General features: G+C 38.2%; 1 protein-coding gene and 1 long non-coding RNA gene across 2 annotated transcripts in view; one reads left to right on the top strand and one right to left on the bottom strand.

The window, feature by feature from the left end:
• Positions 1-130: 130 nt before the first annotated feature.
• On the top strand, positions 131-15,295 carry LOC128197583 (uncharacterized). Its single transcript, XR_008250172.1, has 4 exons — positions 131-1,804; positions 4,879-7,124; positions 10,231-10,625; positions 13,699-15,295. It is a non-coding gene; the product is annotated as an uncharacterized LOC128197583 (long non-coding RNA).
• A 3,263-nt stretch (positions 15,296-18,558) lies between these two features.
• Positions 18,559-25,740, bottom strand: part of LOC108319997 (uncharacterized) — a 30,682-nt gene continuing 23,500 nt past the window's right edge. Inside the window, exons 10-11 of the mRNA XM_017551334.2 lie at positions 19,979-21,821; positions 18,559-19,101 (exon numbers count right to left, since the gene is read on the bottom strand). Coding sequence (XP_017406823.1) covers positions 18,855-19,101; positions 19,979-21,821 — 2,090 coding nt within the window. The 3' untranslated portion in view covers positions 18,559-18,854. The remainder of the gene's footprint in view (positions 19,102-19,978; positions 21,822-25,740) is intronic.

Genomic DNA, 25,740 nt, shown 5'->3' with positions numbered 1-25,740 from the left:
TATGTGTTTTGTCTGTTGTTTTTTTTTACATTTGCGTTTTATATGTTTTAATTTTTTGTGTTCGATATTAGGTCTTTTGTTTTGTTAAATTATGTGTTCTGTTTTTATTTATTTTTTTTAGTTTTTTTTGTTATAATAATAAAAAAAAAAATCAGAGAGTAAAGTTGCTGTAATAGGGCAGAGTATATAGTTTGTGCTGAAGTACTAATTTGAGTGCATTTATTAATAATAAAAAAAACAATGCAAAAATACATAAAAACATAATAATGATGTTCGGGGTTCGATCATTTCTGATCGTTAATATTACAAACCATATAAAAAAAACATAAAAAAAATTAAAAACATAAAAACATAAAAATTAATTGTCCATATTACAGTCCTCATTAATATTCTGGCCACACTCGGCCATCAAAAACATAAAAAAAAAATAATAAGAAAATAAAAACAAATTCAACGAAAGAATTGTCGAGCTGGTTGTGGTGGTCTAAGGGAGAGCTCCGTTGAGGGAGCTCTGGTACGAAAAGTCACGAGCGGAGGCGAAGGAATCTCTGTTTCTGGATCGATTATGATGGGAATGGGGAAGAGGTCCAGCAGCCTCGGTGCCCTCATTATTACCCAGTCGTATTCTTTCAACCAAAAAAAAAAATTGTGTTAATTTTAATAGAAAAAAAAAATTCAATAAAATTGAGATCTGATGAGAGTTCTTACCATACATGTACAGCGGCAGTTGTGAAAACTGAGTGCCAGTGGGGTCTATATCCGCTTGCCAGCGCCTGACCCGATTGCCGTGGTTGTTGAACCAGCAGTGCACGTTGTATTCGCTGGCATCTCCGAAGGTCCTTAGTCGAGACGTGATCTCGACGATTTGCGCTCGGCTTGGATGAGTGACCCCATAATTGAAGATGTTGGTCATCATCTTGACCTGATCATCTGTTGGACGCCACCGCTGACTTGTGTATCTCTCGATTTCCATCTCGCTCATCATATTCTAAAACATGGAAAAAATGAAAAAAATAAAAAAATAAAAAAAAAAAACAAAAACAGAAAAATAAGAAGCATAAAAAAAAATATTAGATTAGTCTGTGTTTTCTTTATTTGTTGTTGTTTCCTTTTAGATTTATTTTGTCCAGTCTGTATTTGATGTTTCAGTGTCTGGTCTTTGATCTGTTTCACGGTCCTTGCAAAGGGGTCCTAAACGAATCTACGTTCAGTTGTCCTTGTCCATGTCATTCATGTTATTATGTTTTTGTGTTTTATTTTTAAGTGGGGTACGTGGCGTTGTTCTACCCGATTGTCTCTGCCATACCTTCAATCGAAGGGAGATTAACGTCTGGTTTCCAGCCGATATACCCCTTAAGTTTTTTTGACAGTTGTGTTTTATGTGTTTTTCTTTTAAAAAAAAAATAAAGCAGGAAAGCAGGAAAGCAAGAAGGTAATAATAGCAGAAAAAGCGGTAAAGGGAGGAAAGAAAGGAAAGAAGATAGATCGGCAGAAGAAGAAAAATAAAGGAAAGCAGGAAAATGGAAAAGAGGGAGAGCAGGCAAGAGGTCAGAGAAGAAAAAATGGAAAGCAGGAAAGCAGGATGGTAATAACAGCAGAGAAGCAGAAAAGGAAGAAATAGAGATCCAAGGTGCAGAGAACTTACCTGGAGTAGTAGGCTGGCAGAGGAGCTCCTCGCTGATCTCGGACTCTTCAGATGGCACGGTGACAGAGCTTCCTCGCAGATCCAGACGCTCGAGAAGAGAGAAGAGAGGAGAGCAGAGAGAGAGGCTAGGTGAGGAAATGGCGCTCTGACGCTGAGGAGGTACCCTTTTATAGCCAGATTTCTTTCCACTGTAGCAACAGTTCCGGTCTTTGCCACTGAGACTGTTGTCACAGTACCGGTCTCCTTTTCAAAAAAAAAAAAAAATTAATTAAAAATTATTAGCATCTTCTGAAGGGTGCTAGGTGATTTAGACATCTGCTGATGGATGTCAATGATAACATCTACTGATGGATGTTATTGAAAAATTTCTTCCCATTTCCTAACTTTTTATTGCACTTGTCTATATTATTTGACTGCTTTGAAATTGATAATCTGATGATTGTTACACACTGAGGACATTGTGTGATTTAAGTGTGGTCTACTGGGGAGAAATTTTGAATTTTCTGTTAGTTTCTGTTAGTATGTATTTTGTGTGTTAAATTTTTTGTTTTTTAGTGTTAAATTTTTTCTGTTTTAAGTTATTTTTATCGAGTTTTGTGTGCAATAAATTTTACATTTTTCTCTTGATTTCTGGATGATGTCTAAGTTGTATATTTTTCCTTCACTTACTTAATACTTATAGATTGCAATCCTTGTTTTTCTCTGCTTGGAAAGATGATTATGTGTTCAAGAGGTTGAATTGATTATAACACGGATACCCTATGTGAGATTTGAGCCACTTAATGTTCTTTCTTGTGTGATATGACTCTTGATTTCTTGCACATATGCCTTGGCTTGATTCTTTTTGATATACTTGATTTATATGCATGTTTAGAAGTGATAAAGGCAATTTTATTCTTGAGCCTCTTTAGCCAAATAAGCCTACCATGTTATTATCCTTTGATAACCCCTTTGAGCCTATACTTTCCCCATTTGTTTGTTTTAAAGCTCATACACTGACCCTAAGTGAAAAACAAATGATTACCTTAACCTTAGGAAAGTTTGGAGCTATAGAAGTATTTTGTGAATAAGTGTGGTCTCCTTGGGAATTTTGATGAATTGGCTAGTTGGTTCCTCGTCATGTTTTGAAATGATAATTTATATCCTGTTGTGTGATAAAAAAAAGAAAGAAAAAAGAAAAGAAAGAAGACAGGATAAAAAAAAATGATGAGAAAAAGAGAAAAAAAATTGAAAAATAATTTTTGTGAATAATGGAGTCGAGAAGAGGATTGAATTAGAGGTTTGGGTGAGATTTCACTGTGTTTACATTTTTTCCTAGTGCACCTCTATTTCTTCTCAGCTATAGCTACTTATCCAAATTTATCCTCCCCTGTACTTGGCCCCATTACAACCCAGTAAAGACCTTTTGATCTGAACATGCATATGTTTTAAGTATTGATAATTAGAAGCTTGCCAAGTCTACTTGTGTTTGTTTTCTTGAGTACATTGAGTTGAAATTATTTACCTTAAACATGTATGGGGAAAGCTACCGATAAAACAATCATAATAATAATAAGATATAAGCACACTGAATATATCAACCATAAACCTCCCCATGCCCAATGGTATTAAACAATAAGATTCCTAATCCTCTAGCATATCAACTTAATCATAATGAATTACTCAATTCTCGATCCTTGATCTTCAATCTTTGATCCTTGACCCTTGAACCTTGATGTCATCACTAACATCTCATGCAAAGACCATTGGCTATCCATTCATTAGCATTTGTGCTAACTACTTACTATAATAATTATAGTAACACCACTATCAACATAGCATCACATGAAGCATCTACAATACCATGATCATCACCATAGATACACCACCATCATGACTACCCCAGTCATAAATAACACCATGAGCATCACCGTACCATGTACACCATAGTGGAAAGAATCAGTCACACTATTGTACCCTATCTCACCCGCTTGTAGCCGATCGTACAGACCAATTTGTAGCTTCCCCTATAGATACGCTCGAGTAGACCCGCAATCCAGCTAATGAATATGTAATCCTGCCACACAAGGGCAAGGAAGACACCATCACCCCCACACAAGGAAGGTTCAATACCCGAACAACCCTTCCTTTGCACATAAGGAAAAAGGAAGCACCTATTTGTAGATAGAACCAGGATTTACTAGGTACAACTAATAGACTTATTCTCCACTCTCAAGCTCATCAACCACATATTCAAGTACACCCCAACACTCACTCATGCTCCAATCTCAACCACAAGTCACAACTGACCCTAAACATAACATTAATCTTACTCTCTAATTATCATCACATTCCACAACTCCACAAGTTTGGTCCACGTTCATTCTTCATCAAAACACATTGTTTCCAGTAAAAATACCCTAGGATAATTTTTTGAATTCGTGTTTTAATTGATTAATTTTAGTTCACAAAAATCTATCCAAATTTTCCCCCACTATGTGTTTGATTTAATGACTGAACCAAATGTTGGTGCTTGAGAGACGACCAAAAAGTTACTTCCTAGTATATACTTGATGAGTCGATATTTTATACACTTCACTTAGTTTATTGTACCAAATTTGATCAGGGAATTGTGCTAAAGTGTCCGGTATTTTCCCGTTTTCACTAAATGTACTTAATTTGACCAAAAATTCTAATTTCAATTAATTTGAATTATTTGAGTTATTTATTTGCATTAGTGATTGCAAGGGAAATTTAGGAAACACAATTTGGGACATTTAGAAGAATGTTTATTTACACATTGTATTGATTAATTTTAAGAAATAAAATTGGTTTTGAAACCAATATACACCACTGGAACACCTGAACAAGCCTCAGACAGGGGCAGAAGTGCCTAAAAGTCAGTTTTTTTGCCAATGGTGACCTGTGTTCACCTGACTGAGTACCTGTGTTGGACTTTCTGTACAAATTTGCAATTCCTCTCGGGTAATCGTTTACAGGGGTGCTGTAAACGATTACCAGTGCTGCGTGAATGTTGTGTCAACTTGTGTGTCTTCGTTTGAGTTCAATTCTTATCCGTTTTGCATGCAATTTTTTTTCATAGTTTCGTCTAGATGTCTATTTTCACGTATAGCTTTTCGTTTGTTAAAATTCGTTTTGTGCTGTTCCCAGTATTTTGTTTACTCTCCTATGTCAGTCCAGTAATTACTGTTTTGAGTGTTCTAAAATGTTTGCATTGTTTGCTTGATGTTTAGTACTTGTGGTGGCTGGAATTGATCATTGGACAGTGCTAAGACTCTCCGCAGAGTGTTCACAAGAAGGAGAGCTCAATGGATTTTGCATTGATTTATTTTGTGTGTTAAAATAAAAAATTTGATTTAGAACTCCTACACACCACACAGCCTTAAGAATACCAGCCACCACTCCACGGTTTTATTTTCCCATTCAAGGTTTTATTTTGGCATTTAGTTGATACTTTGGAACACATCACGTCTGGGAGGAATTCAAAAATGAAAGTGAATTTGTTGAAATATAACACACGGCCCACCTAGCTTTGAAAAAAAAAGAAGAAGCCTTCAACCTTTGGAGAGAAGCACGTACACACCTTCTTTTGTTATTATTACTCTTGTAAAAGATTGATTGAAGAAAGAATACGTGCAAGGTGTTAAAGGAGATAACAAATGCTAAAATATGGGGTCCATTCACCACTAAAAAAGCACTCTAGCAAAACTCACGGAACCAAGAAGTTTTCTTCATTCATTTTGGCAAACATACATCAAGAGCATACATTTTGCAACATGGGAACCACCAAACTCTCTTGTCTGGAACGTGAATATGAAGCCATCAATTTGGAAAGCTTCAATTAAATTAAGTGGCAGCTCACATCTCACGGCCCACATGGAAAAATCTGAATGGTTTTCTCCATTTTATTTTTGGCTAGCACATGGTCCACCACTCACGCTTTTTAACGTTTATGGCTTGTAAAAATTGAAGACAATTGGAGATTGGAACGTAAGGAGTGCAACTGGCTGGAAGGATAGAGAAGCTCACGGTCCCTTTGGTGCAGCACACGTGCAGCAGTGGTGTTCTCCATTCTAGCAAGCGAAGCAACTCCATCCAGACGTCCATATTTCCAGCATCCTCCACCAAACGCAGCAGTTCACGCAGCACTTGAATGAAGATGAGCAGCAGCAGCTCTTCCGTTCTTCAAATGGAAGAAGCACCATCCAGGAAGCAGCAACGTCCAGCATGCAGCCCTTCACCACGGTCCAGCAGCGTGTGTGTGTTTGGAAAAGAAAGGAAGTGGTGTGTTGTCATGGTGGCATGAGAATGGTATTACGTCCAGGGGGAAGCAGCTGCCACGGTCTAAGTTGGAATATTTTATTCATTAGCAATGAAGTGGTGAAGAGAAATGGAAGGCTTTTTCACGTCCACAAGGAAACAAAAGTGGAAAATTAATTGATCAAGAAAGTTGCTAAAAGACAAAATTGAGAAATGGTGCTGGATGGCAAAGTCACGTTCAAGTGTGCACAAAAAGAGAAGTAACAGGAGTAGCTTCAGGAGCTATAAATTGGCAGAATTTGGGGGCAGAGGGATGAGATTTGGGAAGCAGATTTTAGTGGATTTTAGGAGTAGTGTAGGAACTACCCACGTCTGGGAGGAGGCTCTTGCCTCTTCCTCTTCCAAAACTCTCTGTATTTTAATTTCAGTGCCAAAACGTAGTTTTCATTTCTGAACGTGTCATTTCATTTTTAGTTGTACTGTTCAACGAATTTAATTTCAAGTATTGAATCTTTGATGAATTTTATTTTCATGTTAAGTGTTTTTATTTTATCTGTTAAATTTTACCAGTAATGATTTTCCACACAGTTAAATTCAGTCATTTCTTTTTACCGTTCAGTTTATTTTCAACGTTGTTTTTACTGTTCATTTTCACTGTTGCTTTGGGTAAATTTTATTTACACTGCTGTTATGTTTTTGCATGTTTATTGTTCCAGCATTTTAATTTCAAACACTGTTAAATTTTCCGTTTACTGATTTTTACCGTCTTTTACCGCACACTGCGTAATTTTCCATTTTCTATTTTTACAGTCTTTTACCGTTCAGTTTTTACCGTCGTTAAGATTTATTTCAGTGTTTTTAATTCTGTTTTATTTAATTTCCAGTTTTAAATTTTATTTTCCGTACAAAACATCCACAAAACCATCCCTTTTTCGTGTAAGACTGAACCGACAAAAATTGGTCCTTGAGAGACGACCTAGGAGTCACTTCCTAGTAACTATACTGCATTCTTAATTGCACATCAAATTTGATCGACCGCGACAGCCGTATCAAATTTTGGCGCCGCTGCCGGGGACCAATGAAGGTTTGGTTTTAGATTTTTGTTGTGTAAATTTTTGTTTTGTTAATATGTGTGTTTTGTGTGTTTTGTCTTGTATATTTTTGTAGGCGACAACGACACCTTCAGCAAATTTTGGCGGCGTTGTCACTTCAGTTCCAGGTTTTTGTTCTACATTTTTGTTGTGTTTTTCAATTATGTTGTGTTACTATATGTTTTGTCTTTTATATTTTTATTGTGTTGTGTTTTGTATTATGTGTGTTAATTAAAAAAAAAATTTATAAAAAAATAAAAAAAACTGAAAATATTAGTTTTACTCCATGTTATGCTTCTGTATATTTTTTATAATCCTTGCTTGAAGTGAAAGTCCAGGTCTGAGATAGGTTTTGAACTAGAATAGAGAAAATGACAGATTCTCAAGACTGGATGTATGATCTAGTCAAGTGTCTTCCCAAATTCCTTGGGTTGGCACATGAAGATCCATACAGGCACCTCAAGGAGTTTAGTTTGGTGTGTTTATCTATGAGACCTGCTGGTGTTTCCAAGGAGACAATGTTGATAAAAATGTTTCCCATGTCCCTGCAAGATGAAGCAAGAGACTGGTTCATATACCAGTATCCTTTTAATAGTTGGCAGGAAACACAACAAAAATTCTTTGACAAGTTCTTTCCAGCAGCAAAGGTGACCAGCATTAGGATGAAGATCACTGCCATTGAGCAATTTCAAGAAGAAAGCCTGGCAGATTATTGGGAGAGGTTTAACAGGCTCTGCACAACTTGTCCAAACCACCAATTTCCAGAGCATTTGCTCTTGACTTATTTTTATGAAGGGCTCCTGGACAATGAAAGGATACTTGTGGATGCAGCTATTGGTGGATGTTGGATGGATATGACCCCAACAGAAGCGAGGAAGTTGCTCTGCAAGCTGACTGGTGAAAGTCCAATTGAGGTAGCAAAGGAAGAACCTGAGCAGCTTGTTCTGGATTCTGACACTGATAGCCCTGAGGATGCAGCTGATAACTTGGAGTTTGGTAAGAAACTTCTCAGTGAGCAAAAACAGGTTTATTCTGAACCTGAGATTCCAATTTTACCAGATTTGCCTACACATTCAAATGCATGTGATTTGACGCACACTGATTCTATAGGGTTTATGACTGATACTGATACAAATTTGATTGACCATTCTAAAATTTTTAATTCAGTGTCAGCCATTGAACCCATTAGTGAGAGTAGCGTCAATATTAATTTTGAAAGAAAAACTGTGCAATCTGATGACTTTACAGAGTTAGGATTAAACTTTGATTTAGCACAGTTTTCTGAAAATTTTGAATGTGACTGTGAATCTGGTTCTTGCTCCATTTGTGCTGAAATTGATTATGCATTACAGCCAAACTCTAAGTTTATTACCGATGCTATTAATTGTGAGTTTGATGACAAGGATGCAGAGTTAAAAGAGAATGCAGGTGCTGACATTAAGAAATTAATGATTACTGAAGAAGAGTATACTGCTATGAGAAGAAAGAAGAAACATTTTGTTGCGGATGATAGGGCAATACTGATGACACAGTTTCTCTTAATATTTTCTCTGCTGAATCATGTGATGGAAAGCATATCCCTGATTGTCCAAATTTGGCAACACCCACCATAACCAGGGAAGTTTTCCTATTCCTTCTTCCCTTAATTTTCTTAGTTTATGAATTTGGGGGGAGATTCTGATAACTTGTTAGTTTTAATCTGTGTTTATGTTTGGTGTGTTTTTTTTTTTTGTTTTAAAAAAAAAAAAAAAAAAAAACAAAATTTAAAAAAAAAATGTATGTTCTCTTTCACGTGTGTTATTTTCTTTATGTATGTATTGTAAATATGTGTTTTGTCTGTTGTTTTTTTTTACATTTGCGTTTTATATGTTTTAATTTTTTGTGTTCGATATTAGGTCTTTTGTTTTGTTAAATTATGTGTTCTGTTTTTATTTATTTTTTTTAGTTTTTTTTGTTATAATAATAAAAAAAAAAAATCAGAGAGTAAAGTTGCTGTAATAGGGCAGAGTATATAGTTTGTGCTGAAGTACTAATTTGAGTGCATTTATTAATAATAAAAAAAACAATGCAAAAATACATAAAAACATAATAATGATGTTCGGGGTTCGATCATTTCTGATCGTTAATATTACAAACCATATAAAAAAAACATAAAAAAAATTAAAAACATAAAAACATAAAAATTAATTGTCCATATTACAGTCCTCATTAATATTCTGGCCACACTCGGCCATCAAAAACATAAAAAAAAAATAATAAGAAAATAAAAACAAATTCAACGAAAGAATTGTCGAGCTGGTTGTGGTGGTCTAAGGGAGAGCTCCGTTGAGGGAGCTCTGGTACGAAAAGTCACGAGCGGAGGCGAAGGAATCTCTGTTTCTGGATCGATTATGATGGGAATGGGGAAGAGGTCCAGCAGCCTCGGTGCCCTCATTATTACCCAGTCGTATTCTTTCAACCAAAAAAAAAAATTGTGTTAATTTTAATAGAAAAAAAAAATTCAATAAAATTGAGATCTGATGAGAGTTCTTACCATACATGTACAGCGGCAGTTGTGAAAACTGAGTGCCAGTGGGGTCTATATCCGCTTGCCAGCGCCTGACCCGATTGCCGTGGTTGTTGAACCAGCAGTGCACGTTGTATTCGCTGGCATCTCCGAAGGTCCTTAGTCGAGACGTGATCTCGACGATTTGCGCTCGGCTTGGATGAGTGACCCCATAATTGAAGATGTTGGTCATCATCTTGACCTGATCATCTGTTGGACGCCACCGCTGACTTGTGTATCTCTCGATTTCCATCTCGCTCATCATATTCTAAAACATGGAAAAAATGAAAAAAATAAAAAAAAAAAAAAAAAAAACAAAAACAGAAAAATAAGAAGCATAAAAAAAAATATTAGATTAGTCTGTGTTTTCTTTATTTGTTGTTGTTTCCTTTTAGATTTATTTTGTCCAGTCTGTATTTGATGTTTCAGTGTCTGGTCTTTGATCTGTTTCACGGTCCTTGCAAAGGGGTCCTAAACGAATCTACGTTCAGTTGTCCTTGTCCATGTCATTCATGTTATTATGTTTTTGTGTTTTATTTTTAAGTGGGGTACGTGGCGTTGTTCTACCCGATTGTCTCTGCCATACCTTCAATCGAAGGGAGATTAACGTCTGGTTTCCAGCCGATATACCCCTTAAGTTTTTTTGACAGTTGTGTTTTATGTGTTTTTCTTTTAAAAAAAAAATAAAGCAGGAAAGCAGGAAAGCAAGAAGGTAATAATAGCAGAAAAAGCGGTAAAGGGAGGAAAGAAAGGAAAGAAGATAGATCGGCAGAAGAAGAAAAATAAAGGAAAGCAGGAAAATGGAAAAGAGGGAGAGCAGGCAAGAGGTCAGAGAAGAAAAAATGGAAAGCAGGAAAGCAGGATGGTAATAACAGCAGAGAAGCAGAAAAGGAAGAAATAGAGATCCAAGGTGCAGAGAACTTACCTGGAGTAGTAGGCTGGCAGAGGAGCTCCTCGCTGATCTCGGACTCTTCAGATGGCACGGTGACAGAGCTTCCTCGCAGATCCAGACGCTCGAGAAGAGAGAAGAGAGGAGAGCAGAGAGAGAGGCTAGGTGAGGAAATGGCGCTCTGACGCTGAGGAGGTACCCTTTTATAGCCAGATTTCTTTCCACTGTAGCAACAGTTCCGGTCTTTGCCACTGAGACTGTTGTCACAGTACCGGTCTCCTTTTCAAAAAAAAAAAAAATTAATTAAAAATTATTAGCATCTTCTGAAGGGTGCTAGGTGATTTAGACATCTGCTGATGGATGTCAATGATAACATCTACTGATGGATGTTATTGAAAAATTTCTTCCCATTTCCTAACTTTTTATTGCACTTGTCTATATTATTTGACTGCTTTGAAATTGATAATCTGATGATTGTTACACACTGAGGACATTGTGTGATTTAAGTGTGGTCTACTGGGGAGAAATTTTGAATTTTCTGTTAGTTTCTGTTAGTATGTATTTTGTGTGTTAAATTTTTTGTTTTTTAGTGTTAAATTTTTTCTGTTTTAAGTTATTTTTATCGAGTTTTGTGTGCAATAAATTTTACATTTTTCTCTTGATTTCTGGATGATGTCTAAGTTGTATATTTTTCCTTCACTTACTTAATACTTATAGATTGCAATCCTTGTTTTTCTCTGCTTGGAAAGATGATTATGTGTTCAAGAGGTTGAATTGATTATAACACGGATACCCTATGTGAGATTTGAGCCACTTAATGTTCTTTCTTGTGTGATATGACTCTTGATTTCTTGCACATATGCCTTGGCTTGATTCTTTTTGATATACTTGATTTATATGCATGTTTAGAAGTGATAAAGGCAATTTTATTCTTGAGCCTCTTTAGCCAAATAAGCCTACCATGTTATTATCCTTTGATAACCCCTTTGAGCCTATACTTTCCCCATTTGTTTGTTTTAAAGCTCATACACTGACCCTAAGTGAAAAACAAATGATTACCTTAACCTTAGGAAAGTTTGGAGCTATAGAAGTATTTTGTGAATAAGTGTGGTCTCCTTGGGAATTTTGATGAATTGGCTAGTTGGTTCCTCGTCATGTTTTGAAATGATAATTTATATCCTGTTGTGTGATAAAAAAAAGAAAGAAAAAAGAAAAGAAAGAAGACAGGATAAAAAAAAATGATGAGAAAAAGAGAAAAAAAATTGAAAAATAATTTTTGTGAATAATGGAGTCGAGAAGAGGATTGAATTAGAGGTTTGGGTGAGATTTCACTGTGTTTACATTTTTTCCTAGTGCACCTCTATTTCTTCTCAGCTATAGCTACTTATCCAAATTTATCCTCCCCTGTACTTGGCCCCATTACAACCCAGTAAAGACCTTTTGATCTGAACATGCATATGTTTTAAGTATTGATAATTAGAAGCTTGCCAAGTCTACTTGTGTTTGTTTTCTTGAGTACATTGAGTTGAAATTATTTACCTTAAACATGTATGGGGAAAGCTACCGATAAAACAATCATAATAATAATAAGATATAAGCACACTGAATATATCAACCATAAACCTCCCCATGCCCAATGGTATTAAACAATAAGATTCCTAATCCTCTAGCATATCAACTTAATCATAATGAATTACTCAATTCTCGATCCTTGATCTTCAATCTTTGATCCTTGACCCTTGAACCTTGATGTCATCACTAACATCTCATGCAAAGACCATTGGCTATCCATTCATTAGCATTTGTGCTAACTACTTACTATAATAATTATAGTAACACCACTATCAACATAGCATCACATGAAGCATCTACAATACCATGATCATCACCATAGATACACCACCATCATGACTACCCCAGTCATAAATAACACCATGAGCATCACCGTACCATGTACACCATAGTGGAAAGAATCAGTCACACTATTGTACCCTATCTCACCCGCTTGTAGCCGATCGTACAGACCAATTTGTAGCTTCCCCTATAGATACGCTCGAGTAGACCCGCAATCCAGCTAATGAATATGTAATCCTGCCACACAAGGGCAAGGAAGACACCATCACCCCCACACAAGGAAGGTTCAATACCCGAACAACCCTTCCTTTGCACATAAGGAAAAAGGAAGCACCTATTTGTAGATAGAACCAGGATTTACTAGGTACAACTAATAGACTTATTCTCCACTCTCAAGCTCATCAACCACATATTCAAGTACACCCCAACACTCACTCATGCTCCAATCTCAACCACAAGTCACAACTGACCCTAAACATAACATTAATCTTACTCTCTAATTATCATCACATTCCACAACTCCACAAGTTTGGTCCACGTTCATTCTTCATCAAAACACATTGTTTCCAGTAAAAATACCCTAGGATAATTTTTTGAATTCGTGTTTTAATTGATTAATTTTAGTTCACAAAAATCTATCCAAATTTTCCCCCACTATGTGTTTGATTTAATGACTGAACCAAATGTTGGTGCTTGAGAGACGACCAAAAAGTTACTTCCTAGTATATACTTGATGAGTCGATATTTTATACACTTCACTTAGTTTATTGTACCAAATTTGATCAGGGAATTGTGCTAAAGTGTCCGGTATTTTCCCGTTTTCACTAAATGTACTTAATTTGACCAAAAATTCTAATTTCAATTAATTTGAATTATTTGAGTTATTTATTTGCATTAGTGATTGCAAGGGAAATTTAGGAAACACAATTTGGGACATTTAGAAGAATGTTTATTTACACATTGTATTGATTAATTTTAAGAAATAAAATTGGTTTTGAAACCAATATACACCACTGGAACACCTGAACAAGCCTCAGACAGGGGCAGAAGTGCCTAAAAGTCAGTTTTTTTGCCAATGGTGACCTGTGTTCACCTGACTGAGTACCTGTGTTGGACTTTCTGTACAAATTTGCAATTCCTCTCGGGTAATCGTTTACAGGGGTGCTGTAAACGATTACCAGTGCTGCGTGAATGTTGTGTCAACTTGTGTGTCTTCGTTTGAGTTCAATTCTTATCCGTTTTGCATGCAATTTTTTTTCATAGTTTCGTCTAGATGTCTATTTTCACGTATAGCTTTTCGTTTGTTAAAATTCGTTTTGTGCTGTTCCCAGTATTTTGTTTACTCTCCTATGTCAGTCCAGTAATTACTGTTTTGAGTGTTCTAAAATGTTTGCATTGTTTGCTTGATGTTTAGTACTTGTGGTGGCTGGAATTGATCATTGGACAGTGCTAAGACTCTCCGCAGAGTGTTCACAAGAAGGAGAGCTCAATGGATTTTGCATTGATTTATTTTGTGTGTTAAAATAAAAAATTTGATTTAGAACTCCTACACACCACACAGCCTTAAGAATACCAGCCACCACTCCACGGTTTTATTTTCCCATTCAAGGTTTTATTTTGGCATTTAGTTGATACTTTGGAACACATCACGTCTGGGAGGAATTCAAAAATGAAAGTGAATTTGTTGAAATATAACACACGGCCCACCTAGCTTTGAAAAAAAAAGAAGAAGCCTTCAACCTTTGGAGAGAAGCACGTACACACCTTCTTTTGTTATTATTACTCTTGTAAAAGATTGATTGAAGAAAGAATACGTGCAAGGTGTTAAAGGAGATAACAAATGCTAAAATATGGGGTCCATTCACCACTAAAAAAGCACTCTAGCAAAACTCACGGAACCAAGAAGTTTTCTTCATTCATTTTGGCAAACATACATCAAGAGCATACATTTTGCAACATGGGAACCACCAAACTCTCTTGTCTGGAACGTGAATATGAAGCCATCAATTTGGAAAGCTTCAATTAAATTAAGTGGCAGCTCACATCTCACGGCCCACATGGAAAAATCTGAATGGTTTTCTCCATTTTATTTTTGGCTAGCACATGGTCCACCACTCACGCTTTTTAACGTTTATGGCTTGTAAAAATTGAAGACAATTGGAGATTGGAACGTAAGGAGTGCAACTGGCTGGAAGGATAGAGAAGCTCACGGTCCCTTTGGTGCAGCACACGTGCAGCAGTGGTGTTCTCCATTCTAGCAAGCGAAGCAACTCCATCCAGACGTCCATATTTCCAGCATCCTCCACCAAACGCAGCAGTTCACGCAGCACTTGAATGAAGATGAGCAGCAGCAGCTCTTCCGTTCTTCAAATGGAAGAAGCACCATCCAGGAAGCAGCAACGTCCAGCATGCAGCCCTTCACCACGGTCCAGCAGCGTGTGTGTGTTTGGAAAAGAAAGGAAGTGGTGTGTTGTCATGGTGGCATGAGAATGGTATTACGTCCAGGGGGAAGCAGCTGCCACGGTCTAAGTTGGAATATTTTATTCATTAGCAATGAAGTGGTGAAGAGAAATGGAAGGCTTTTTCACGTCCACAAGGAAACAAAAGTGGAAAATTAATTGATCAAGAAAGTTGCTAAAAGACAAAATTGAGAAATGGTGCTGGATGGCAAAGTCACGTTCAAGTGTGCACAAAAAGAGAAGTAACAGGAGTAGCTTCAGGAGCTATAAATTGGCAGAATTTGGGGGCAGAGGGATGAGATTTGGGAAGCAGATTTTAGTGGATTTTAGGAGTAGTGTAGGAACTACCCACGTCTGGGAGGAGGCTCTTGCCTCTTCCTCTTCCAAAACTCTCTGTATTTTAATTTCAGTGCCAAAACGTAGTTTTCATTTCTGAACGTGTCATTTCATTTTTAGTTGTACTGTTCAACGAATTTAATTTCAAGTATTGAATCTTTGATGAATTTTATTTTCATGTTAAGTGTTTTTATTTTATCTGTTAAATTTTACCAGTAATGATTTTCCACACAGTTAAATTCAGTCATTTCTTTTTACCGTTCAGTTTATTTTCAACGTTGTTTTTACTGTTCATTTTCACTGTTGCTTTGGGTAAATTTTATTTACACTGCTGTTATGTTTTTGCATGTTTATTGTTCCAGCATTTTAATTTCAAACACTGTTAAATTTTCCGTTTACTGATTTTTACCGTCTTTTACCGCACACTGCGTAATTTTCCATTTTCTATTTTTACAGTCTTTTACCGTTCAGTTTTTACCGTCGTTAAGATTTATTTCAGTGTTTTTAATTCTGTTTTATTTAATTTCCAGTTTTAAATTTTATTTTCCGTACAAAACATCCACAAAACCATCCCTTTTTCGTGTAAGACTGAACCGACAAAAATTGGTCCTTGAGAGACGACCTAGGAGTCACTTCCTAGTAACTATACTGCATTCTTAATTGCACATCAAATTTGATCGGCCGCGACAGCCGTATCAATACTGCACTTTAATTGCATATTAATTTGATTTGGGTACGACCTCGATCAAATTTGGCACTACTGTTGGGGACCAACGGTTCGGTCAAGCGATCCTATGTTGTGTTAGTGTTAAAGACACATTTTGTTCTAAGTGTCAAAGCATAATGCACAAGTCTCAAGAATGTCCCAACAAGAAAATTATGATGTTAAGGACCAAAGGATTGTCTAAATATGTAAAGGTCTCCTTACTATCTTCCTATAGAATCATGGTAAGAAAAGACCCAAAGGATTATTGTGTTGGAAATAAAATCATCAAGATACATGCTCCTACTTTCCTAGACCTTAATCATTCATCTTATTTAAGGTGCATCTTATTTAAGGTGTATCCTTCTTGGGAGTTGTATCCTTCACATACTCACTATTATAACACTTATTCTAACTTGTGTTATAAAATGGGTATTTGACCCCGACGGAAAAGTAAGGAAGAATTGGAGATAATGAAGAGGAAGTTGCTTTAGCCCATGTTGAAGATTTGAGGGCAAATCCTTTTCAATAGGGAGATAATGATGACAAATCCTCTAGCCATGGTCAAACACTTTAAAGAAGAGTGGAATTCATCCTTGAAGATGGTATCAACTCTACCTTGTGGACCACCTTTGGAACCATCATAACTTAAAGAGTAGTGTAGGTTGTTTAGGCCATTGTATTCAGCTATGTAGTGTATGTTTGTTTAAGGCTTGTATTAAGACCTAATAAGGTTTTCTTTAAGTTAGACATCCAAACCAAGTGGAAAGTGTGTGTCATGTGTCATGCTTCCATTGGAGATGATTTGCCTTTTGTAGTGGCCATATGGCACTCTAGGATTGGAGAGGTTTTCTTTTTTGTAGTGGCCACATGTCCCTCCACCATTGTAGAGGATTTGTGACACTTGTCTCCATCCTAGAAGGATAATAGTTTTGGTCAATGAGTGAAAAGGTGGGAGATCATGTTTTTAGGGTTTTTAGGAGACATCATTGCCTATATATAGAGGTGTCTTCTCTCTTGTAATAATCTTGAAAGTTTATTAATGTTATGCTGCCCAAATTTGGCCATGCATTTCCTAGATCAAGATTAGAGCAACCTAGATGTCCCTCTAATCACCTTCCTCCTTGAGTTGGCCTCACCTCTCTTGGAGCCACCAAACACTACACCACCATCACCATATCTCCTAGAGACCATGAGCTTTACGTTTTCCACACCTTAGTTCATCATCCTTGGACCATTTACCACCACATTTTCTCACCATCCATCCAAGGAAACATTCCTCCATACACATTTTCTAACTTTGGCCTAACCTAGCTAAGGAGGTTGCTATCAAATGTTTAGCACCAAACTTAGTTTGAAGGCTAAAATACTTAAGAATCTTCTCCCAAACATCATAAGAGCGGCTACATCCAAGAGATATGGATAAAACAGATTTGGACAGAATAGATTGAAGCCATACCAATAGAGTTTGATCTTGAACCTCGAAGTCTCATACTTATGATTAACTATACCATTAGCACAGTCAATGTCATTAAGATATCTAGGTGGAACGACAGAATTGACAACAAAGCGCAGTTTGTGACTTAATCACTAGTTCTACATATTGAGGCCAATGTAAGTAATTAGAATCATCCAATTTTTCAGCAATGGATGTAGGAAATGAAGTAGAACCCATAGTAAGCCAACAAATGAAAATCGCCACGCGAAGGAGAAAAACACTGAAGCGAGAACGAACCAGCAAAAATACGTTGATGTACAGTTGAATTAATACCAGCTTAAGCAAGATGAACTTCGTAAATCAGAAACGCACGATAGAATGGCTATTACAAGAATAATCGAGCTGAGAAAAAGATGACAACAAGCAACTCAGATTAAAATGAAGAGGAAGCTTTCATGAACCAGTTCTGACATAATTCACCAATTACACCTTGAATTAACAAAGAACTGAGACAATTCACTGATTAAAATCTTCAATTAACAGATCTGAACCTAAAGCAAGTCAAATCTGGAACAATTGACCGAGTGAAAACTGAATTGAATATGAATTGAGAACGCATCACCAAGCAAATGCACGAATTGAGAACATCGATGAATTGAAACAATGGACCAATTCAAAATACTAGAAACTAAAGCAGAAGCAGTCTCAACGTTGAACAAGAATGAAATGAGTGACAAACTTGAAGAATCTCGATCGGTGAAGAAAATCTCTAAATATCTTAGAGAAAGTGAACAGAGAAACGAGAGAGAAAGTGAACAATAAACTGAACTGTTTTATTTCTGTAACACACTTTGAATCATAGGTACAATGTCTATTTATAGATGTAGTCTTCTGATAGATGTAATAGAAACTGACAGCTATTCATAAAAGAAAGAAAATAATGTTGTAGTACAATAATAAGACTTACATCTCTAAAATGCAAATGTAACCTATACAAGTCAACTGTAGTATACTTAACAGTTTTGTAACTAGGAATTGTTCGTATGTAGCTATTTATATATTATATTTTATTTTGTTTGTCATGTTGAATTGTAGTGAAATTATGTGTTTCAACCGAGATATATAACGATTTTGTATGCGCGTATATGAATTTCATAAATTTTATAGGATCTTACTATCCTGGTAACGATCTACCAATGAACGATCCATATTTCCCATACTTCCATTTCCGATCTTGAGTAAGATTTTGATATCCTTAATAACAAAGACTAAAAGCTTGAGCAAGTAGAAAGGTATACATGAAAACATGGAAAAAAAGTTGGGACACGAGGAGAAATGTTTTAGAAAGAACAATCAGTCTACAAGTTTCAAAATCTGTTTCGCATCGTGTTATACATCCTTGTTTCAAATAGAAAACCAGGTCAGTAAAACTTAAGGCTGCTGGTACTGCCACAGAGGTCGAGCATTGAATGTAGTTTTTAACAACTATAGTTTTACAACAAGAAAATATGAAACTTGGCTTCAATCTGAACCCAACTACGTGGATACATAATCAACAATGTCGAAGATGGTAACAACATGATTGGCCAGCGGTCATGCTTTTCAATGCACTGTAATCTATGTTAACTGCAGAACTATTTGATAGGTAAAGATGCTGAGGCAGCTGCTGCTTCTGCTATTAAGGAAATAGGTTGACGTGCCCCGAGGCAGGCACCTATATCAAATGGAAGCAACTCAGAACCATCAAAAATAAGATTTACTCCAGGAAGGATGGCTTCTTTACTATCACTTTCATCTGTTTCAGCTTTTAATGGGTTGGCTTGAGTACCATCTTCAAAGGGCCTTGTGGCAGCTTCGTAAACAGGAGCTAAGGCATAAGATCTGCAAGCACCATCCAAAAACACTAGTTTCTGAGAATTTGAATCATAAGGGAACCGAAATTATGACAAAGATCAACAGATGGAAGGGAGATTATACCAGCTTTCTTAGTATCTCAGTGTCTTGGGGAGGATTTTATAAAACTTCATTCTAATTTTAAACTATTCCGACCGTATACCCTTACACACTACACATACTAAAAAGATAGAGATAGAAAACTAGCGGATACCAATGCAACATAATGCCACTGAAGAGTTATAAATACAAAAACGTATATTGGTTAGCATGGTAGAGTTTCTAGGGAGCGGAAAAAGTGAGAACGGTCTCAGATTAGGGATAAAATTGTATATAGTCCCTACCATTGTTGCGATGCATGTACACAAACATCTAAGATACTTTATTCACCTTCATACACACCACCACAGCTGAAAATTTGTGTTTTTAATTTAGAATATATCAACAAAATTTTACAGTCATTGCGCTAGATTAAAAGCTAGATGATTATTTATGATGAAAAAACTGATTTTATTTCAATCCAAAAAGGATAGAAAAATTCATTCATTAATCTAATAAGAAAGGCTGTCTTTTGGTTCATAAACTTTCTAGGATTCCTACATTTATTCTCTAATCTAAATTTTGACTGCTCAAAGTCCCAAAGTTTTTCTCTTATAACACTTTTAGTCCATACTGTCAAGCAATAACAACATTGGCAGTCCAATGACTAGCCATGCCATCAAACGATTTGGTAGGATAGCGTTATAGAGTGATGCTTTAGCATTCTTATTCTTGAAAAAGGTTTTTTGGTAAACCATGTTTTTTAACCTCATATATTTGTCATTTAGGGTTTAGAAAGAACTCAATGTTTTAGAAGTTAACAAACCTAAGAATGCTGCCATCAAAGCTTAAAACTTCAGTTCGGCAGCGTTGTCGATTAGCAAGTTTTAGCCTTTGATGCTGACTCGAGGCCCCTGAAATTGGAGAAGAAGGGTCCATGAGTGGATTCCACTTTCCACTAGCATAATTCATTAGTTGTCGTGGGGATCCCTTGGCTTTCTGCTTCTGGTAAAGAACCTCCGCAGCAGGACCTGTTGCTTCGTACTCAGCACACATGTCATGCAGGTTTTTCCTTAAGCTTTGCATTGCATGATGGTGTTCTTCAAATGAGCCACATTGAAGTAATTCAGATGAAACAACCCTCTGACATATATTACTACACAACTTTGGACTGAATAACGGAATCCCAAATTCAACACTCAATGGGACCCATTCATATTTCTCTTCTTCAGGCGTGAACTGGCCTGATTCTTGTTCAATAAATAATTTCAGCAGGCGAATATACCCAATTGTCCATAGTTCCATCTTTTCAGCCAAATCAGTCAAGAGAGAATTCAGTTTTGAACATTCCCCTTCACATATTCCTAGCTCTTTTCCAACAGACGTAATTGATCCATCAATGTTCTTTAAGGGCAGAGGGATATCCATTGTAGTCATCTTTCCAAATTCATCAAGGTCAAACCTACTTAGAGGCTGTACCAGCACAGCTGAATGTTTAAGAAGTGAATTTAAACAATGGAGTAGTATACTTCCCTTTACTAAATTTCCTTCATGCTTCCCTCCCAACCCTCCTATTGTGGAGCCATCCCAAGACCATATGAGAGCTTTCTCACAACCAGCCAATGGAGCAGGAAGAAAGCGCAGACATTGTCCTTTCATCAGAACAACTGATATAGGGCCACTAGCTACAGTTGAATATAATACCAATTTCATCCAAGGAGTCATAAAAGAATACGAGAGGGGACCAAAATGAACTAGACCCTTGGATCCAGGAAGAACTGACGAATGAGGAAGAGGCACTATGGACACAACTACATCATAGTCACGAACAAACAATCGATCAAGGGTTGCTGGAGCAAGTGAAGCCAAGCTTTCACAACGGAGAATGTCTACACGATATTTCTTAAAATTTTTCGACATTTCTTTTCCAACATCGGCCTCTTCAACCATTAGTTTCTCATCATTCCGAAGATTTCCATCTTTACTGGCTTCGTCCTGTACATGACTATCATCATCATAATCAAAAGGAATAGAACAGGTTTCACTAACCATATTACTAGGAGTAGCTTCAGTGGAAGCAGGCTGCACTGAATTCTCTAAAACTGAACTCAATATATCACAATCATCCTTCCCAGCTTCCGTAATACCAGAGTCTCCATATTTGTTAGTCGGAGATATATCTGATAATGGAGAACTAGACTCATCATTTTCTAACGTGGCTTCGTCCTGTACATGACTATCATCATCATCAAAAGCAATAGAACAGGTTTCACTAACCATATTACTAGGAGTAGCTTCAGTGGAAGCAGGCTGTACTGAATTCTCTAAAACTGAACTCAATATATCACAACCATTCTTCCCAGCTTCCGTAATACCAGAGTCTCCATATTTGTTAGTCGGAGATATTTCCGATAATGGAGAACTAGACTTATTATTTTCTAATGTAGCCGGGTTCATCTTATCTTCACCAACTTTTGCATCACAAGCAACTCCACCAGATTGTAGACATTCTAACACACAACGCAAGCTAAATGCATGATTTGCAAATTCCTGTAGCTCTCCCTCAAATTTGGCACCTTCCAGAGTGCTAAGATCCTTGCAAAGATCAGCAATGACAGCATGATCCAATTTCCCCGCTTCATAGAGTGTAACAGCATGAGATTTCAGGCCTGATACAGTTCAGGAAGAATGATTTTGGTTAATAGCAATATACAAAAAAAAAAAAAAAATCTCAGCCACAGGAGACAAGCCAAACATGCTAAAAATGAATAGACTAAAAAAAATTCACATCTTAGACATAAACTAAACACATGGATTGTTATCACATTCTTAAATTAGAGAACACAGAAACATTGCACTGAATACTGTGTTTGAATACAACGGATCTAAGTTTATATGGACTCATTATATTTATTATGCATGAACAGAGGATATTTTGTTTCCTCAAAAATAAAGATTATGTTGTAATTAGAGGCAAGAGTCACAACATTCCCATCATAGTCTTCACTTGATGTATTTTCCCCAACATTGATCACATTATCCACCTTTACAGCAGCAACTTCTATAACTTTCTCAGTAGCCACAACAACAATGTCTCCATCTTAGCTTTCGTCTTTGCCTTCCTCTTCACACATATTCTTTTCTCTTTTCTTCTCCCAATTGATTGAATTTTCTCCTCCATCTAAGGGTTTCTTTGCTTTCTTGATGTTTTGCAAACTATCTTTCCCAACAACCATACCCTTCTTTACCTCTTTCCTTCTTTGCATGATGTCATGAAGAAATTCTTCGCTCCCTCCCTTTCTTGCTCTATCAACATATTTCTTCCTTCCTTTTGAGTTCCTTTCTTGATTATGGTATTCCCGTATCATTTCTTTCAATTCTTGGAAACCTTCCCTGCTTTCCTCCCTTAATTTGACTATGGCTCTACCTCGCTCACTGGTCGGACCAATTGTTAGGAACCCAGAACTGACAAAAGAAAGAAGAGTAATATTTCTTTGTAGAAACTACTAAAAAGAACACAAAATTAGGAGAGCTGATAGGTTCCTAAATTGGGAACCTAATCAAGTACTCTCTTTCTCACCAAAAAGACACAAGATAGGAAAAAACTGAATATTATTCACAGTAGTGTATCTGTACAGAAAGAATCCAGAGGCTTAACCCTCTTCACAGGTCAGAACCTGTCAACAAACAATTCAACAAGTCCCCTTTTCCCAACTAACAGGCCTCTATTTATACTCCCTCTCCCGCCCACTTCTAACTGTCATAGGCAATTAGGCTATTACAGCTAATTACCCTTCTTCCTTCTCTCATAGACTAACCATTTCTTCTTATTCCTATCAATACCCTCCCCTTGAAGACCAACCTTGCCCCCAAGGTTGAAATCGGGGTACTGCTCCCTGATAGTCATTTCGTCTTCCCAGGTTGCCCCTTCCGGTCCTCCTTCTTGCCATTCTACCAGCAGTTGTGGCACACTTTCCCCTTTTCCCTGCAGCTGTCTTCTTCCTAAAATGTTCACTGGCCAGAATGAAGGCCCTTCTGTCTGCAGGTCCTGTGGCAATTCCTTCTCCACTCTTTGTTCTCCTATTGCCTTCTTCATATGTGACACATGGAAGACAGGGTGAATTCGTGCTGTCTCTGGCCCTACCTGGCGCGCTACATTCAATGTGGAAGGGTTGCTGAAAGTCAAGTGAAGACAGCACTAGGGCCGTCGTAATGGCTCTCTTCAAAGTTTGCCATGCCTCGTCTGCCCTCTCATTCCAGGCGAATCCCCCCTTCTTCAGCAGTTCCGTTAAAGGTCTGGCAATTTTGCCATAATACTTTATGAACCTCCGATAGTACCCGACAATCCCAAGAATCCCCTTAAGCTCTTCACCGATTTTGGTCTCTCCCACTCCACGACGGCCTTTATCTTCTCATCATCCATCTCCACGCCTCTGTGCGAAATAATATGTCCCAAGTATTTAATTTGGGTTTGTCCGAACTTGCACTTTCTCTGGTTAGCCACCCAATGATCTCGTTCCAAGGTTGAAAGGATGCTTCCGACATGCTCGAGATGCTCCCTCCATGTTCGACTGTAGACTAAGATGTCATCAAAGAAAACCAGAACGAACTTTCGTAACTAGGGTTGGAAAAGGTTGTTCATCGCGCTTTGAAATGTCGTCGGCGCGTTGGTGAGCCTGAACGGCATCACCACGAACTCGTAGTGCCCCTGGTGCGTTCTGAACGCAGTCTTCTCTATATCCTTCTCACCAATGCGAATCTGGTGGTACCCCGCCTTCAAGTCCACCTTAGAGAAGTAGGAAGCCCCTCCCAACTCATCCAGCAACTCCTCGATCACCGGTATGGGAAATTTGTCCGGCACCGTAGCTCGATTTAGTGCCCTGTAGTCTATGCAGAAGCGCCAGCTGCCATCCTTCTTCTTCACCAGAATGACAGGACTCGAATAGGGGCTGTGGCTTGGTCGGATCACCCCCGATCAGAGCATCTTGGCGACCTGCTGTTCTATTTCTCCTTTCATCACGTTTGGGTACCGGTAGGGCCTCACGTTGATGGGATCTACCCCCTCTTTTAGCGGTATATGATGCACCATCCCTCTGCTAGGTGGCAGCCCCGTAGGCTCCGAGAACACCACGTCATGCTGGCCCAACAGCAACTCCATCTCTTGCTTTTGCTTGTCGGTGAGGCCCAAATAATTTAGAGTACTTCCCCTGGACTCCAGTGAGCCCAATTCCCATACCATAAGCCAAGCTTCTACTTTATCCATTTTTAATAAGGCCCTGGGTCCCACCACTTTCCGTTCCAACGTGGGGTCCCCCTTCACTGTTATCTCCTTCTCTCCTTGTCGGTACACCATAGTCAACTTCCGCCAATTCACCGTCACCTTTCCTAGTTTCTCCAACCACTCCACCCCAAGGATTACCTCCACTCCTCCGAGCTCGAACAGGTAAAATCGTTCGATAAATTCTGCATCTCCCAACTCCAAAGCCACCTGCTCACAGCAACCGCTGATTCTCTTCTTCTGTCCGTCCCCCAGGCTTACAATATAAGGTTGGGTCTCCACTACCGCTATCTCCAGTTCCTCCACCACCCTTCGATTGATAAAGTTGTGGCTCGCGCCATTGTCAATCAAAACCAGCACCTCTTGTCATCCTATTCGTCCCCGTAACTTCATCTTTTTGGGAGACGTGAGACCGCCGGCGGACAGCGCCGATAGCTCCATCGTGGTGATATTCATCTCGGTTCCCACCTCGCCTTCAGTCTCTTCCTCCTTTTCCGCCAAGATTAGCATCCTTAAACCCCTCTCTGGGAAGCGATGGTCGGGGTTGAAAGGTCCGCCGCACCTGAAACATCTCCCCTCCTCTCTCCGTTTGACATACTCCGAGTATGGTAGATTGCGGACATTCTTCTCTCTCCCGTCGCTGTTGGCTCTCACATTACATCCCCCCTGGGTCGCGTCTTTCTTTACAGACCCGATACTCTCCGCCAGCCCTCCTCGCACCGTTGTATCGCGATTTGATTCCGCATGCACCACCGGTCCTGTCGTTTCCCCCCAGGAACTTTGATTCTTGGACACCCATCCTCCTCCCGCCTTCGAAGTCGAACACAACTTTTGCACATCGCGCGCAACTCGCATGGCAGTCATTAGATCAGGTGGGTCATGCAGCCTGACATGATCGCCCACCTCTTCCCGTAGGCCCACCATGAAGTAACCCATAATCCGCTCATGTATCTTGGTTGTTTGCCCAACCAGTACTTCGAATTCGCGAATATACTCATCCACCGGCCCCGCCTGTTTTATGGTCGACAGCCTGTCATAAACCGTCCCTCGTGTTCCTCCCCCGAATCGTATTCCCAAAGCCCTCTTCAATCCATCCCAAGAATGGTTCTTGGTTTTCTCCCGCCAAAATCGGAACCAACTTCCGGCATAACCCTCCATATTAATAAAAGCCAATTGTAGCTTCACCTCTTCAGCCACCCTCTGGACCTTGAAAAACTTCTCCGCTCTGCCTATCCAAATCCATGGTTTGCCCCCTTCAAACACGGGCAACTCGACCCGTTTCCTCCAATTGACCATTCCTTCTTGGTTAC

This window comes from Vigna angularis, chromosome 6 (assembly GCF_016808095.1).
Source record: "Vigna angularis cultivar LongXiaoDou No.4 chromosome 6, ASM1680809v1, whole genome shotgun sequence".
NCBI lineage: Eukaryota > Viridiplantae > Streptophyta > Magnoliopsida > Fabales > Fabaceae > Vigna > Vigna angularis.
This window is presented reverse-complemented; position numbering and strand designations above follow the sequence as displayed.